The 17,579-nt window shown below is 34.7% G+C and overlaps 1 protein-coding gene across 1 annotated transcript; it reads left to right on the plus strand.

Annotated features, from left to right (window-relative positions):
* Positions 1–9,915: 9,915 nt before the first annotated feature.
* plaua (plasminogen activator, urokinase a) lies at positions 9,916–17,516 on the plus strand. The gene is made up of 11 exons (XM_022684678.2): positions 9,916–10,016; positions 11,415–11,499; positions 11,634–11,709; positions 11,873–12,029; positions 13,639–13,736; positions 13,857–13,907; positions 14,852–15,029; positions 15,316–15,470; positions 15,604–15,744; positions 15,840–15,997; positions 16,961–17,516. The coding sequence occupies exons 2-11, from the start codon at positions 11,452–11,454 to the stop codon at positions 17,159–17,161; spliced, it is 1,263 nt and encodes a 420-aa protein (XP_022540399.1). The 5' UTR covers positions 9,916–10,016; positions 11,415–11,451; the 3' UTR covers positions 17,162–17,516.
* Positions 17,517–17,579: the final 63 nt, after the last annotated feature.

Here is a 17,579-nt window from a genome sequence, read left to right on the forward strand (position 1 = left end):
GCGCTGCAGACTACCGAGTTGCCGTTTGAGCTGATCAGAGATCAGTCTCCTAACGCAAATCCCGCTCTTTACACATCGCCCATTGCTAACAGAACCGATATCAGGTCAGCAGTACAACCTGATCTATCCACAACAAGCCACGCCCAATCAGGGCACGCTCTGCTCATTAGACACGCCCACATCGACACACCCACTAAATAGACCCGCCCACTTCAAGGCGCCCACTTAAACTCTTCTATGTCTCCGTATTTATTATCCGTATAATAATAATAATAAAACTTCAAAATAACAATTTCTGCATAATAGGTCCAGTTACAGTAGCATCAGCTAAATTCTTAAGCCGTATTCTTATGTCATAGTAGATAATATATGGCTGTCATATATTTTAGGAATTATGATAACTTTGTGTTATCAGAAATAGTTGTTACATAAAAGTGATTCCTGTCATCCCATTCAAAGTGCACTAAAAAGCCACATTTGGTTGCGGTTGGTTTAGTAACAGCATACACCTGCTTTAACTCATTAAGGAACAATGAGAAAAAATACAGTATAGCACACATGACGTGACACTGAATTTGTGATAACAGTTGCATATACAGTACTTTTATTAAAGTAATGATGGCAGTCACAAAGAAAAGGGGGGTTATATTGTACTTACCGTTGTTGTCTGATCAAGGGCTTTTCAGTTCGTATCCTAGATCATTTAATTCAATTCAATTCAATTCAATTTTACACAATTGGAATTGCTCTTGAGGGTTGGTAGGTGGCACTCTTTCACCACGTCACTTCAGTTGTAATTTTCATCAGCACAGACAGCTGTTGGCAGATGTATTAGATCTGGGGAGCTGCTGGTTACCCAGTAATGCTCCATCAATGAAGTCCAGACAGAGGCTGTGTCTGACTTTACATGTGTCAGAGGAGGCATGTGATAGTCTTCACTCTCCTAGTGCTGGGGGCATTGCTTGTGATAGGGGAGTTTACATGAACATGGATTGTGTAATTGGCCTTCCAAATTGGGAATAAAATATATTTCACTAAACTCTTTAGTAAGATCTGTACTACTATTACTAGTTTTTATATAAACAGCCAAAATCACCAATTACAAACAATGGCCTCTTTGGACCATCTTGTAACTTCTTAAGAACCTGCTTCATCCATAAATAGATCACAGCACAGCACTTGAAACTGTGGTAGTGGGTAAGATTTTAGTTTGCTTTTTTGAATCTATAAATACTGTATACAATGGTGTAAAATATTTGTTGCCCCCTCATGATATTTTTTGGCATGTTTGTCACTCTTAAATGTTTCAGATCATTAAACAAATTGAAATATTATTCAAAGACAACACAAGTAAACAGAAAATGCAGTTTTTAAATTAAAGGTTTTTATTATTAATAAGGGAGAATAAAATCCAAACCTACATGTGAAAAAGTATCTAAGTTTTGAGTTCATATGTACATAGTATGAGAAATGTAATTTGAGAGCCTGCTATTTTTTGTTAGGTTTTGTAAGTGTGTAACTTTACAAATTCAAACTACAGTGATATTTAGTTTTAACTTCATCAGATCATTCCGCTGCACCAAAATCATCAGGCTGATGCTTTGTTACAAAACTGCAGTTAAGGTTTCTTAATAATAATAATAAACTCGGTATGTACTTTTAAGCACAAGCTTGTATTGCCAAACATTTCCTGTAAGCAGCATCTTAACACCCAGAGTGTGTATATTTGGCCTTCTAGTAAACAAGAGGTGAATAAGTCAAAAGGAAACCACCCTTTTATCTGTCTTCCAGGAATATATTCTATTCAGGGCTTTTTATATATATATATATTGCATGCTGATATATTTATGTATAAGATATGTTAATCTGCAAAGAATGGCTATTATAAAGAGTGGCCATTAAACCCTTTATATTTCTGATGCTAACAGAGATTGTATTAATGAGGTGACCGGCCACTGGTAGATTTCTCGTAATGCTTATCGTGGTATCTGTTGATGGATGAAGCCCTACCCTTCAACAAAAAGAGCTAATCAGCTTGCTGATCAAAGGAGGGCCAGTGTTTTAATGGGAAAGTTCTCCTCAATGTGGAGATCTGTGCAAGCGCAGTAGCTGGAACAAGCCGAAAAATCACTTTTTTCAATGTACATGTTTTGACATCAGCTTTTCAAAACAATGCTGATCTCTGGCCAGCTGTTCAGATGAGCATATTTGTTGCGGTGCGGAGGCAATAACACATTATACAGCTGCTCCTCAAAACTTTCTATCCTGTCTAACCTGTATGAACAAAACACCAAACGAACAAACGAATGCAGGATACATGAGGCAGACATCAAGCATATGCAACATTAATATTAACAGTAACAGTAACATTACCATTAACAGTAATATTAGGTGTAAGGCTAACAACTAATTAAGTCACTATGGCCATTTTATACAAATAACAACAGATTACAGAGTAGACAGAGTGTCTGAACAATTAACAAGCCGAATGCTACAACTCAGCTAATGCATGTAATGAATAGTACAGTCCTGCAAATGGTCTGTTTTAGCCAATGCAGTCAATCATTTCAGTCCTTAGCATAAACTTGTCTGAGCTAAATAAGGTAAAAAAAAATAATTTCTGGAAGAAAATGATAGAAAATGAGTCAATTTTAGCACAATGAACAGAACTAAATCGTTTTTTCTATATACATTCATCGGCACTCATGAAAAACATTTTGTTCTTAAAATATTTTTTCATTGTCCAGAGAAATATTTCAAGTGTGAGAAAATTATGTAGCCTCCCTTTTCTCTCTATTCGAATTTCTCTGAAAGTGGTGCAGGTGTGATGTGTTAGACAGGAAAAACGGAATTGCTGTGAATTCGCAGTGTGACAGCCTCCCAATGATTCATGCACACAACAGCTGTGTCACACAGCAGCTGCAGCTCTGTGTGTGTATGTGTGTTATAATTCCCCTTTTTAGATTTTAATAAATACAGTACTTTAACTTGTAGATGGCAGTAGAGGAAAATACAAAACACACTGAATATAAAACTGAAATCAACAAGCAGCCACAAAACAAACTCCATTTCGTAATTCAGTATTTCTAAAAACATTTACATTGCAACATGCAACAGACAAGTGCAGATTAAGAAATGTTGTATTATAGGTAAATGTAGAATGTCTTTTGATACAATTAAAGAGAAAATCAAACTGTTTTTGCTGCTAAGTCCAATCAAAAAGGATGACAAAACTGTCATTATATTATATTGTATGTATTGGGTCGCTTCAGATGACCAAGATTGAGTTTAATAATAAAACAAATCAACATATATAGTATAGTATAGACAACATATCCAAATACAGTATATTATGTGTATAACATATATAGTAAATAGATACTGTGAATACATACATATATTTTGTATTATAGTGCTAACAACTGAAACCCATAAATAAAAAACCTCCAACCGGATCTATGTTAGACATTGTATTGCACATTCCCCCAACCACTGAATTGCACTGTACAGACAGTATTGCGCAGTTTCCTCAGAGTCTGGCTTTTATATCTTTTTTTAACTGAAGTCGGTACAAACCTGCTTTTAGGATGGTTAGGTTTAAACCTGAGTGCTTCTTACCTACATACCTAACTCTGTTCAAGAGAATATGAGCTGAATACACAGTAACATTGTTTATATTACATAACATTACATTACATTATGTTTGGCAGACTCTTTTGTCCAAAGTGACTTGCAATAGTGATGTACATTTAGCAATAGAGGACATAGAAGTCCAGACAGACAGATAGACAGACGGACGGACGGAAGGACGGACGGACGGACGGACGGACGGACGGACGGACGGACGGACGGACGGACGGACGGACAGACAGACAGACAGACAGATAGATAGATAGATAGATAGATAGATAGATAGATAGATAGATAGATAGATAGATAGATAGATAGATAGATAGATACTTTATTGATGCCTGAGGGGAAACTTTGGACATCCAGCAGCAGGTATACATAGTACACAAGTTACAAGAGAAGGATAAGATAAAACAATACATATAAAAAATCAATAAAATATAAAGTATAAAAGAACAGGAAAGCGAATAAGGAAATGAGATTAGAGGTAGTTAGCTTGTTGGGGGTTTTAGGAGAGTAGGTGCTCTTTGAAGAGCTCTGTTTTCAGGAGTTTCTTAAAGATTCTTAAAGCAAGAAATTCTCCTCTTCTGGCATTAAAAGGTAGTTTGTTCTACCATTGGGAAACTATGATTGCTTTGTGTGAATGTATGGCGGTGTGAGAGAACTAGGTGGGTTTAGAAATAAGGAATAAAGCAGAAGGTTGTTACAAAGATTGTTACAAAAGCAGTGATTCTTAACCATCAGTTCTTGGGGCCCACCAGCCAGTTCCACATATTTACACATAAGCAAAGATGTAACCTTTAAATGGGCCCCAAGCCAGGCTTGAGAAACATTAAAGTTTGGATTAAGCATTTAAATCAGCTGGATTTGAAAACACATTTTACAGATATTGAAACCATGGCCTTGAACACACACTCTTACATTAGTGAATCTGGGTAGTGGGAGCACACACACACGGAATGATGGGCAACCACCTCCACAGCCACAGGAGTCAGGTGCTTTGCTTATGGGCACATAGGTGGTGTCAATGGTTAAAGAGCTGGGGTTCGATACCTGGACTTGGCAAGGTGCCACCATTGGGTTTTCATCCCACACTGTCACATGTTAACATATGGGTAGCTCACTCTGCGTTCACACTGGAAACAACAACACAACAGGTGACCATTCATTTCCTATGGCAGGGCGCGATTTGTCGCCGTGACAAACAAGAGGCGACAAGCGATAAATGTTTTTCAACTTTATGCAAATGAATTATGACGCTGTGAATGCTGTGGCAGTCAAACCTGATTGGCTTCTAGCATTTCTTTGGACCAATCACACACAAGGCGGTCCGAGGTCCTCAAGCTTCTGCTCTCTGAACTTTTGGTTCCTTTCGCATTCGCATTCACCCTGTCTTATTAAAATCTATTTATTTTGAACAATTTTTGTGATTTTAATGTAGTTAACAAATATTTCTTTAGGGCCGTTGAAGCAATACAACATTTTGTGCCTTTTTTCTTGTCAGAAGCTGGACCATGATACACACGCGCACTGAGCTTTGACATGTCCAAAAGCAGCAAACGCGGGGCAACACCAGCGATTTGTCGCATTCTAGTGGGAACGCAGGGTTAGACTACTCTCAGTCAAAGTTTTAAATAAATTTAAAGGGTTGATGGACATTCGATACCAAAACTTGCTAATCCATCCCAATTAGTTAGACACTTCAACAATAAAGAGGTGAGGTAGAGATTATTGAAATCAGTGGCAAGTAGAACATTTTTAACAAATATAAAATGCCTGCATATAACAGGAGATGGTGTGGCATGAAGCAGTTGAGCAATGAACTTGAAACAGCAGGACAAAGACCTGTTTAACTTAAATAAATATCTTTTTTGCTGTCTTTAATGGAAACATCATAACAGTTGCGCACTGTTTTTTTCTTATAAGCTTTGATGATTTAAACATTTCCATCCACAATCATACCAAAAGTAAACCAGCAACAAATATACTATCTATACTATCTATGTAGGTGTTTTTGGTCACACATCAACACCAATGATGTGTTAATGCTGCCTACATGGTCTACAAGTAACTCAGTTAAGAGAGAATAGAAATATGACACACACAAAACAAACCAAATTTCTTGGTGTGAAGCGTGGGTGGCATTAACTAAAGACTAAAGCGTGACTGACTGAATGTGTCATAAACATATGACACTGCCCTTTAGGTTATTAATATACAACAACAACCATAAACCAGTATCACTTCCCCTCTGTCTCTGTAACAGGTGTCTCTTTCTCAGAAAGCCTCACTAATTATACATTTTATAAATTATAAATTATAAGTCTTTTTGTAGTTATGCTAAAATCAAGAGTATCACCTATGAAATTTCCTTAAGGCTGTTGTGTTGTAAACATATACATAACTGTCACACGCTTTACGTGCCTCTTTAAGTGCAACACTGGAAGTTTTCTGATACATTGAACAGGAAGTATTTGCAAGCACCTACACATTTCCTAAAGTGTACTCAGTGATGTCATTTAGCTTCAGGATACCTCCCGGCTAAAAGTCCCCTCACTGCTGCACAACACAACTCATGCCAAGCTGTTTCACTGCCAACAAAAACAGTAACAACCGTAATATCAATTAAATATTTAACTTTTTGAACTTGCTGAGTCGTCTGCTAAATGTAAAGTTACATTGAGTCACACTATAAAATCATTCTTAACCCCCGGTTCCATTTAACCGATGAGTAAATACTAAGGGAAATACTGCTAATAAAGTAGAAACGCACATCCAAATTAGAACCGGATGTGGAGAGGTGCTGACCTTTTGTTGATCTGAATCACTAGGCTAATAAATATTTTGAAACTGTGATCATTAATTATTTTTAGTTGTTCTTGCTTAAGGGTGACATGGTGCCACAGCAACTGTAGGGCAGGAGCGTCAGACAGGATGTAAGTTTGGACCTGCCCCATACCCTCCTTGGTTTGGGGGCCCTTTAACAGCCTCAGAATGAATTTAGTTTGTTTTTTTAATTTGAAATAAAAAAATAAAATAAAAAAAAACTTTTCTTTCATGATATTTTTATAATCACTTTTTTCTGGGCTGCATCTCAATTGAAAAAAATGGAATTCAGTAATCTTATGCATAATTTTGCCAACAAGAAGATCAGACCATGGCCCTTATTTTGGGAAACACATGACAAAAAATGAAGACAGAGGTTTGGGGCAGGACGTGGCATTGAAGAACACACAGGGTTTTGTTTGTGGGTGGAGGGAGAAGGGGCGCTGGTTACCCCTGGTAAAAGAAACGCGTATTCAGTATATTTTTTTAAAAGTAAACTTAACATGGAAAATTGCATACTTTTTAAAATTGTGATATGTACTTATATATACTAAATGTATTAATGTGGAACAACTTGTGGCAACTTAAGTATATTTCAGTTGTAATTAAGCTTTATTTAAACACAACATAAAAGCATTAAATAGTGCTTTTGTGTGCTTTTTTTCGTGCAACTTCTGCGGACATAAGTCGTTTTAAGTATGTGTTTTCTAAACACCTTTTTTAATACACTTGAAATATATTGTAAATGTACTACTTTGCATACTGATGCACATATTGTGTACACCTTAATGCTACAGGAAACAAAAATACATTAAAATGCACTTATACAGTATATATTTTTTTCTATCAACACAACACATCATTTAAAGCATGGCTTAAAATATATTTTATGGAAATATAGAAAAAGTATATTTAATGTATATTTTCATATTTCAAGTATATTAAATTGACAATGCACTGTTTCACAACAACACTTGTAACGCTCTTAAGTTTACTCCCTTTTCACAAGGGATACTACTATTACACACTCCAGGGCCCAACATTTATTGGTGCACCCTTGCCCCAGGGGCTTGGGATTGTCGTTCCATTCCCACTTTGGTCACTGGCGTATGTAGAGTTGTGTTGTTTGTTTGACCCACATCTGTGCAAATTCCCTCCAAGTACTATGCTTCCTTTCACCTTCCAAAACTGCACATGTGAAGTGAGTGTGTGAGTGACTGACTGTGTGTAGTACCCTGTGATGAACTGGTGCCCTGTCCAGGAGGTTTTCCAGCATTGGTAGAGGTGCCCACTGATTGCAAAGAGGCTTGAGATACACTGTGACCCTCCAGAATAAGAAGAAGAAAGAAAAAGCAAGTCTTGAACCAATTCCCCTCTCCCCATTCTCCACTGATGACCAAACACTGAAAAAAAACTGCTGATATAGCAGCACAACAAATAATTGCTTACAAAGCACCCTCCCAGATTAGAAACATTTTAGGACATGGAGACGTGTTGACTGTCACTTTATTTTGAGGCCTTTTGTTGATCTGATGTAATAGGCTTTTAAACTTGTTGTTTTTATCTTTTTGTTCATGAATTAATAGCAGTTGTCTCTGTTCATTGGTGGCACTCAGCTCCAATGTGTCAGGGGTTTCGAGGGCCACTATCAAAATGCAAAAAATATGATGCCTAATTATTTAGATTATGAATTTTTTACAAGACTTCAGACTATACAGAAAAAATATTTTGGTAACACTTTACTTGGATGGTCCATTTGATGACATCTTTAATCCTCAACTGACATTCAACTAACATTCAACTACATGTCTATTAAATGCAAATGAACTAAAAAGTGAAAGTAAATGATTCTCTATTAAATGTAACCCTACATTCAACTCTAACCCAAACGCTTATCTTAATATTTAAGGATTGGGTTTAAGCTTAGGTTAAGGTTAGGGTAAGGGTTAGGTGTAGGGTTCGATTTTATGGTTGAATTACAGTTAAGGTTAGGGTTAGGAGTACGGTTAGGTTCTATTTTGAATCATTTACATTCAACACAGGGTTAAGTTAAATTTAATGGACATTCAATTCAGTGTTAGTTGAATGTCAATTGAGCATCAACAAGGCCATAAAATGGACCATCCAAGTAAAGTGTTACCAATATTTTACCTACAAATCCCTTTTTGTCCTGTCATACATGCATCCACCCTGTCATGGTGAGCTGCTGGTAAGAGTTAACAATTTCACCAAAAATTGGCATTTGATGTAATTGTTGTTAATCTAGAGTTGCAAACATTTTGAATTGTTCATGGTGTCTTTGTTCTGTTTCAAATATATAATTTATTAAAATATTTCTAATTATCTTGATATTTCCCATGACTGGAGTATGGAGACAGTGTGATGTATATTAGGTAAAAGTAATATTATTATTAATTGCTGAACATTCAGCAAATGTCTTCAATCCCTTTAAAAAACAGTATGAAGGTTGTGATGTCACAGATATCAAAGGTTACTTTCTTCTATGGGTGGGGTTATGCCAAAATATGAACAGGGTGGTCATAGAATTTGTGAACACATTTAAAAATCTTGATATTATTACAAAAAAAACTAAATTAATAATCTAAATTTCTAAATGATTAAAAGCATTTCTGAACATGTATTATATATTATATTATTATATAGTTTAAAATATATATATATTGAACCACTTACTAGAAGAATCATGTAGTTTAATCAGGCAGCACTGTGGACATGGCACAAAACAAACACCCCTTAAATCAAAGACATATAATATATAATATAATATAGACAACATACAAAGTATACAATATAATTTAAACATTATAAAACTATCTGTTTATCCATCTTACATGTGGCAAGTGAATTAATCATGCTAAATTGGCCCCTAAGCGTGGGGGCATGAGTGAATGGTTGGATGTGGTCCCCTGCGATGGACTGGAACCCTGTCTAGAGGGCATTGTTATTTGTGCTCAGTGATTGTGGAAACCAACCATGACACTGTTCACTTCTCATGTCCAGGGTGTAGTTTTCTTTCAATAAAGACCATTGCTGCTCAATATTGTTTATTATTTTTTCTTATTGGCAAGTTCATTATCTTGTCATTACACATTTCCTTTGATGTTATGTAAAGCAGATTTCCGATTTATTAACTTACTCCCCTGCATCTTTTTTTGTCACTTGTTTTTCAGAAAAATATGTTTAAGTAATTCTGTAAAACAAAGGTTCTCACACCACAGAAAACCACGTGTGAATACAGAAAAACAGACCAGCACCATATAAGGAGCATTTCCTCTGTTGAAAGGAAGGGGTTTGAGTCACACCTTAAGAACCATTACATCACATTTTGCAAAAAAAATATCCCATATGCCTTCCTCACATTGTATTAAGCCTTTATTAGTCTCCCTTAGCCCCGCCTCTCCCAACCAATCACAAGCCTCAAAGCTCTATAAATAATAGAACCAGCAACTCACTCACATGCAGCTAAGCTGAAAGGAGAGATCTGCTATCTGCTGAGGAGAACAACAGCAGAGATCACAACAGAGATCAATTTCAGAAAGGTAATTACAGTTTTTAATAACATTTCAAATTAATTTATTATAATGTGATGTTATTATTCTTAGTTTTGTTTAAATAACATTTCAAACAATCTTTTATTTTACCATCATGACCAAACACCAAAGATACTGCTGATGAAACAAACATGATAATGAGGGTCAGGATGAGCACATAGTACTGGGCTTTTTATTAAGTCAAATATAGAAATATTCCATTTTAGATTTTAAAAAATGCTCCAATTTTGTTTTGTTTGGGAAATGTTTATACATTACATTAATGCATGTATTAGTGTAAGATCAGTGTGATTATTTATCAGTTTTATTGTTGTTTTTATTGTATGTTAGTATTAAGAAAGTTGCTCTAGATGTTTTTTTATAATGTTAGTGTTCATTTAACTCTTAATTCATTTAAATACTTGAAATACTTTAATAATGTTATGATGCAAACCATAGTTATGACACACGATTGTGACAGGCTAAACCTTAAAATTTCAATAACATTTTTTGCAAGCTAGGTTGCAGAACCTTGTAATTTCTAGACAATATATTTACCTCTATTAAAATGTAATACAACTCTGGAAAAAAAAGTCCACTTAAAAATTAGGTGTTTCTTTGATTTTACCAAATTGAAAACCTCAATGATCACAAGCCATCAAACCAAGCTGAGCGGCTTGAATTTTTGCACCAGGAGTGGCATAAAGTTATCCAAAAGCAGTGTGTAAGACTGGTGGAAGAGAATATGCCAAGATGCACGAACACTGTGATTAAAAACCAGGGTTATTCTACCTAATATTGATTTCTGAAGTCATAAAACTTTATAAACATGAACTTGTTTTCTTTGCATTATTTGAGGTCTAAAAGCTCTGCATCTTTTTTGTTATTTTAGTAATTTCTTATTTTCTGCAAATAACCGCTCTAAATGTATTTTTATTTGAAATTTGGGAGAAATGTTGTCTGTATTTTTTAAATAAAACAACAATGTTTTTTTTTACTCAAACATAAACCTATAAATACCAAAATCAGAGAAACTGAAGTTGTCTTTAATTTTTTTCCAGAGCCGTATATCTCTATTTACTACATATAGCTCTCAAACATGGTTCCTTTTGGAATCTTTTTGATGTGCCGAACAATTAAGATTCAGCAATATTCATGAATGGCATTTACACATTTAATATATTAATATATTAGGTTTGGTTTATGTAGATTTAAAACAGTTGCAAGGGGCCAATTTTAATTTCTGGATAAAAATAAGGTTTATTTATTTACTTAATAAAAGTCATAGAACCCCAAATAAAGTCATGTAGTATAAAGGAATGCAAGATATAGTAATACAAAGAATGTAGCCTTTGTTATAAATGCATACATCTGTTTTTTCATTGCTTCAAAATGATGCTTTTTCAGAAATTCCATATAAGGAAGGCCACGGTCTGCAGTGAAGATGAGGTGTTTGGTGATCACATTACTGGTGGCTTGTGCATTTGCTGCGGTAAGGAGAAAAAAGCAGAACTTTACTCCTACTTACTTCCTCATATACTCATATATTTTAAGACACAATAGAAGAAGTGTGTTTTTATGTATTGTTTTTTTTTCTGTCTGCCTCATTCTTTTTTTCCCCCACAGTCTTCTGCTTTGAAACACAAGCCCTGGAAAAACAATGACATTTTGTCTGTTAGAGCCAACAAGTATGCTGCAGATGGTGAGTCTGTGGCCTATAACTATCTCATATATACCACATATACCACTGGCTTTTTGTTTCTTTTTTACTTAGCTTCCCTAAAGCAGAATATATTCTTGATAGCTTTAATATCAATCTATGGAGTGTGTGGGTGATTATTTAGGACTATAAACTGTTCCTGCAGATGAATCTACACGGTGCATTGCTGAGGGGAGTGATGGGAGCGAGTACAGAGGCACTGTCTCAGTAACGGCCAAAGGACACGGATGTCTCCGATGGAACAGATTCCGGAGTCTGGGATCAGCTGTTACCAGTGGGCTGGGATCACATAATTACTGCAGGTGGGCCATGAGATCATTTCTGACACTTTCTGACAGTTTTATACTATTGAAATATGTACATTTCTCATTATAAGCTAAAAACAATAGAAACAGGACGTCTAGAATACAATTTGGAATTAGTTTAGCTAAAACCCATGGCTAATATATAAATACTACCAAGAGCGAGTTTTAGCAGCAGATGTGAGAAACGCCCAGAGAAAGCGAACCACACGCACGCCTCAAACTACTTCCACCCCTACTGCAGTACTCACCCACATGTCACACAGCAGACACACTTTTCAACCTCAGAGAGGCCTTATCTGCCACCTCTGGACCCATACTTATAGATCTTTCAGCCCCTCCAAACTCGAAGGATGAACATATGAAAGATCAGGCCTGTGAGAACTAATTAATAGCTGTTGTGACTTGCACTCATTTATTTGTTGTTTTCTTTACATCCATCATTACACCCATTCACTCTCATTAATTTTCATCTGTGATAAATCTGAAAATCCCCTTTGTCCAACAACCTCTAAACTGCAGTCAGATTGACCAACACTCTTCTATTTGTTGTTTTCTCATCCTCTCTTCATCCCATTTGCTTCTTTTCATTATCCAGGAGTGGCATAAAGTTATCCAAAAGCATTGTGTAAGAGTGGTGGAGGAGAAAATGACAAGATGCATAAAAACTGTGATTAAAATCCAGGGTTATTCCACCAAATATTGATTTCTGAACTCTCAAAACTTTATGAATATGAACTTGTTTTCTTTACATTATTTAAAGTCTAAAAGCTCTGCATCTTTTTGTTATTTTAGTCTCACCCTCACTAATTACCAATACACCTTTTGGTCCACAGCAACAAAATTGCAAGCTCTCCACCCAATTTTTAGTTTACAGATAGACTAACCCAAACTCTTTCATTTGAATATTTTTATCCCACGTTTCTCACATATACTCTTATAATTTTTTTACCTCTCTTTTACCTTTTTGCTAAATCCCAATCTCCCCTTTGTCCAACAGTCACCATGTTCCCAAACTCAAATTCACAGCCAGATTGACCCACACTCCTCTTTTTGTTGTTTTTTCATCCTTTGTTGTTTTTACTTCTATTCACTCATAGTCATTTTTGCACATAGCCAATGCCTGAAGTTTTTATTTGCGGACAGCAAAAAAACAGCACGCACAGGTCTATAAACTCTAATTCACAGCTATATTGACCCCAATCATTCCACTCCTTTATCTGCACAACCAGTCTGCATTTCCTTTATTTTTCTAATAAATGTTACCTAATTACTAATTGAATTACCATAATTCTTTCTTTCAGTACTGGCAACATACAACTTAATATTTCAAATAATATAAAAGGGTATAATAACATAATCTGTCATGATTACATCAACATTTCTTCATACTGCCATTACCTAATAAAATGCAAAACGCATTTGATTAAGAATGGTGCTTTACTTGTTAAAGCTAAAGTCATTGCCTAAGAGGAAGTATTATAGAGAAGTGTTGTGGTTCTCATGGCTGATCTTCTGATATGTCTATGAGTCATTTCAGTGTGAGATAGTTTTAAAGAAGTTCCTCCATTTAAACTTAAATTCGACTGTGATTGACTTTGCCTGGCAGGAATCCAGACAAGAGCATCATGCCATGGTGCCGCGTTAAGAGAGGAACCCGGATTATAAGAGAGTTCTGTGATATTCCTCGATGTGAAGCCAAACCAAGTAAGTTGTAAAATAAAGTAAAATGTACTCAAAAATCACTAGCTTTTATCTGTGCAAAGAAAGTAAGTGATGTTTGAAGTATAAACAATATGTAATAATTGTGTGTTTTTTTTATTACAGCTGAAAGCCCGACAGAACCTACAGAACCTACAGAACCAGAGCAGGATACTGGTAAGAAACTTTAATTTACTTTATTTACACTCTAAAAAATAAAAGTTCTCTAAAGGTTTCTGAGTGATTCTACTTTTGGTTCCAGAAATACCCATGTTCATATTTATTTATGAGTGTGAGGAAACTTTTAAAGATTTAAATAACTTTACATTTTAACCCTTGTGTGGTGTTCATATTTTTGTTACTCGTTTACTTTGTTACTTGTATTTAATTCAGCAAAAATAAGCAAAATTTCATTAAAATGCTTTACACATGCTTGCTTCACCTAAATTGCAAGCAATATAAACAGCTTACATGGTTAATATTTGCCCTTTACCTTTCTTATGTTACATTTCTTTCAAAAAGTGCTACTCTTTTTTTATTAGTTTTTTTAATAAAATCTAAAAGAAAATGAATTTAACTCAAGATATTAGAAAATTTGTTTAGTTTCAAATTTACAAATGAAGCAATGTTTATTAGCCCTTGGCCAGGCATACTGTATGTAATATAAATGTTGGGGGGGGGGGGGGTGCACAGTGTGTGTTTATCGAAAATGTGTTTTGATATATGTTTTTCACAAAAAATGAGCCAATGCCAATGAGTTTGCGTTTATTAAATATTTTTTTAGTATCATTTGATGAAAAATGAAACGGGTCCCACAGACCCGAACACCACACAAGGGTTAACTTTAAGTTTACTCGCACACATTGCTTTTACAGATATTGAACAAAAACTAGTTCTTCTATGACATCACTAAAGACCATTTAAAAGACCTTTATTTTTAGGAGTGGACCTATCAAAAATAATTAAAATAACATATTTAACATATTCAGTAAATGTCAAACTCTATTTTCTTTTTGCCATTTTTTTTCTGAAAGATCAGAAGGTTTCTTTACTTCTTAATGGATGTTATTTCAGGTTTTACTCAGTAACATGGGTCTTGCCTCTGTATTCTATTTTAACAGAGCGTACATGTGGTGAACGATCTCTGAACAGCATATATAGGATCATCGGGGGATACAGGACTACAGTGGAGTCACAGCCTTGGATGGCATCCATTTTCGTAAATAAGGGTTTCAAGTGTGGAGGGACGCTCATCGCTCCTTGCTGGGTCCTGACAGCAGCCCACTGCTTTCCTTCAGGGTATGTGTACTGTAATTTATTTAAAAAATAGATCCGTAAAAGGGATTTAAAATGACTTATATTTATATATTTATATATTAATATATATTTGAATATTAACCTTTTAGACCCTTAAATTAGTTGCAAAGGGCCTACATCGGAGCCTTGTGGGACTCATTTTGTGTTGTATTTAAAGAGAGCAAATTCTGATAAATTTACTGCATGTGATGTTAATATATGATCATGTATAGATCAATAGAGTCTGCTGTTTTGCAGTACAATAAGAAAAATGCTTTGTTTTAAACAGTAGGAGAAACAAACTCGAGCACATCTCTGTCTACCTGGGGAAGAATGCCATCAATGAGACGGACCATAACAAAGAGCAGAAGTTCAAAGTGACCAAACTTATCATTCATGAAGATTTTGATAACACAATATCAGAGAATTACAACAATGACATAGGTATGTGTTCAAACAGCACACACTGAAATAACACAATCTAACTAAATTACATATTGTATTAAAAGAAAAGCTGATTATAATTTTATTAATGGTGTGTGTGTGTGTGTGTGTGTGTGTGTGTGTGTGTGCTCAGCTCTGATGCAGATCGTGGACAGCAGTGGGCAGTGTGCACAGAGAACACGCACAGTGAGGACAGTGTGCCTTCCCCCTTCTAAGCACATGATGCCCTATGGATCATTCTGTACCACAGCTGGCTATGGCAGAGTGAAGAGCAGTAAGTGTTACTAAATATTTATTAAAACTTTACAAACATTCTCTTTCATTGTGAAATATATATTTTTAATATAATTGTTTTCTTCCTTTCTTAAGATGGATTTGAGTATTCCAAGTTCCTTAAGGAGGCTCGTTTAGAGCTCATCTCTCCTAAAGTTTGTCACCAGGATAACTATTATGGAAAAAGTGAGGTTCCTCTCACCGACAACATGGTGTGTGCTGGCAGCCCCACCTGGAAAGATGATGCTTGTCAGGTATATATTTATATATTTAATATGAATTTCTTAACTGAACCTTACCTTAACTAACTACTATTAATATCTATATAGTAAGTAAGTAACTAAGTAACTAACTAACTAACTAACTAACTAACTAACTAGCTACTATCAATATCTAAGCAAGTAACTAAATAACTAAATAGCTAACTAAATAACTACTATTAATATCTAAGTAAGTAAGTAACCGACTAACTAACTAACTAACTAACTAACTAACTAACTAACTAAATAACTAACTAAATAACTACTATTAATATCTAAGCAAGTAACTAACTAACTAACTAAATAACTAACTAAATAACTACTATTAATATCTAAGCAAGTAACTAACTAACTAAATAACTAACTAAATAACTAATATTAATATCTAAGGAAAGAAGTAATTAAGTAAGTAACTAACTATCTAACTAACTAAGTAACTAACTACTTTTAATATCTAAGCAAGTAAGTAAGTAAGTAAGTAACTAAATAACTAACTAAATAACTAATATTAATATCTAAGCAAAGAAGTAATTAAGTAAGTAACTAACTACTTTTAATATCTAAGTAAGTAAGTAAGTAAGTAACTAAGTAACTAAGTAACTAACTAACTACTATTAATACCTAACTAACTAACTAACTAAATAAATAAAATAAATCTATAATTACCTGTAACTGTAAATAACTGTTATTGGTCATTTTACCAAAATAATGATTACAGTTTAATAACAACACTGTTTTATGTCAAGAAATGTATAATAATTACCATTATTTTTATTATTATTATTTTATTTTATTTTATTTTAAATTTTTTTAGTTTTTTATGGAAATGAATGTTCCATTGTGTCATTTTATATTATTGGAATTTTTTAATTGCACCTGTTGTTGTTTGTAGCAATATTGGAATTACATACTGTACAAGTACTCTCCTTTTCTCACTGATTAATTCATGTTTTGCAGGGAGACTCTGGAGGCCCAATGGTGTGTGAGGTGAATGGTCGAATGTTCCTGTTCGGAGTGGTCAGCTGGGGAGAACAGTGTGCCACCAAATTCAAACCAGGAGTCTACACCAAAGTCACCAACTATAACAAATGGATTGAAGATCACACAGGCCTGCCCTCCTCCTTCACCAGCGGCATTATGTACCCGCATAAGCGCTAGCTTTGCTCCACAAATACTGTTACATGTTACCTTTTGATAAAAACCATTTGTACATACATAGTATGTAAGTTGTTTTCTACTTCTCATACTGGACGTATCATGTATAGTAGCGTGTAAATCCTATCGTGAAGAATCTACCACTGAAAACTGAAGTCATTTTTTGATGATGATGATATTCATATAATATGCTGTATTTAATGTTTAAGATGCACTTAAAATATTTATATTGTATTTATTTTATATTTATCATATTTGTATATATTTTATAAGAGGCTGGATCCTTCCTTTTTTTCTTGTTAATGTATTGAGTTCTATAATGCTAATTCTAGCATTCATGTAAATTTGTATTTGCTCTGCCTGATCATTAAAAAGATCACTAAAGCATAACTGTTATGTACTCTGTCTTGCCTTGCTTCCT

Source organism: Astyanax mexicanus, chromosome 7 (genome assembly GCF_023375975.1).
Source record: "Astyanax mexicanus isolate ESR-SI-001 chromosome 7, AstMex3_surface, whole genome shotgun sequence".
Lineage (NCBI taxonomy): Eukaryota > Metazoa > Chordata > Actinopteri > Characiformes > Acestrorhamphidae > Astyanax > Astyanax mexicanus.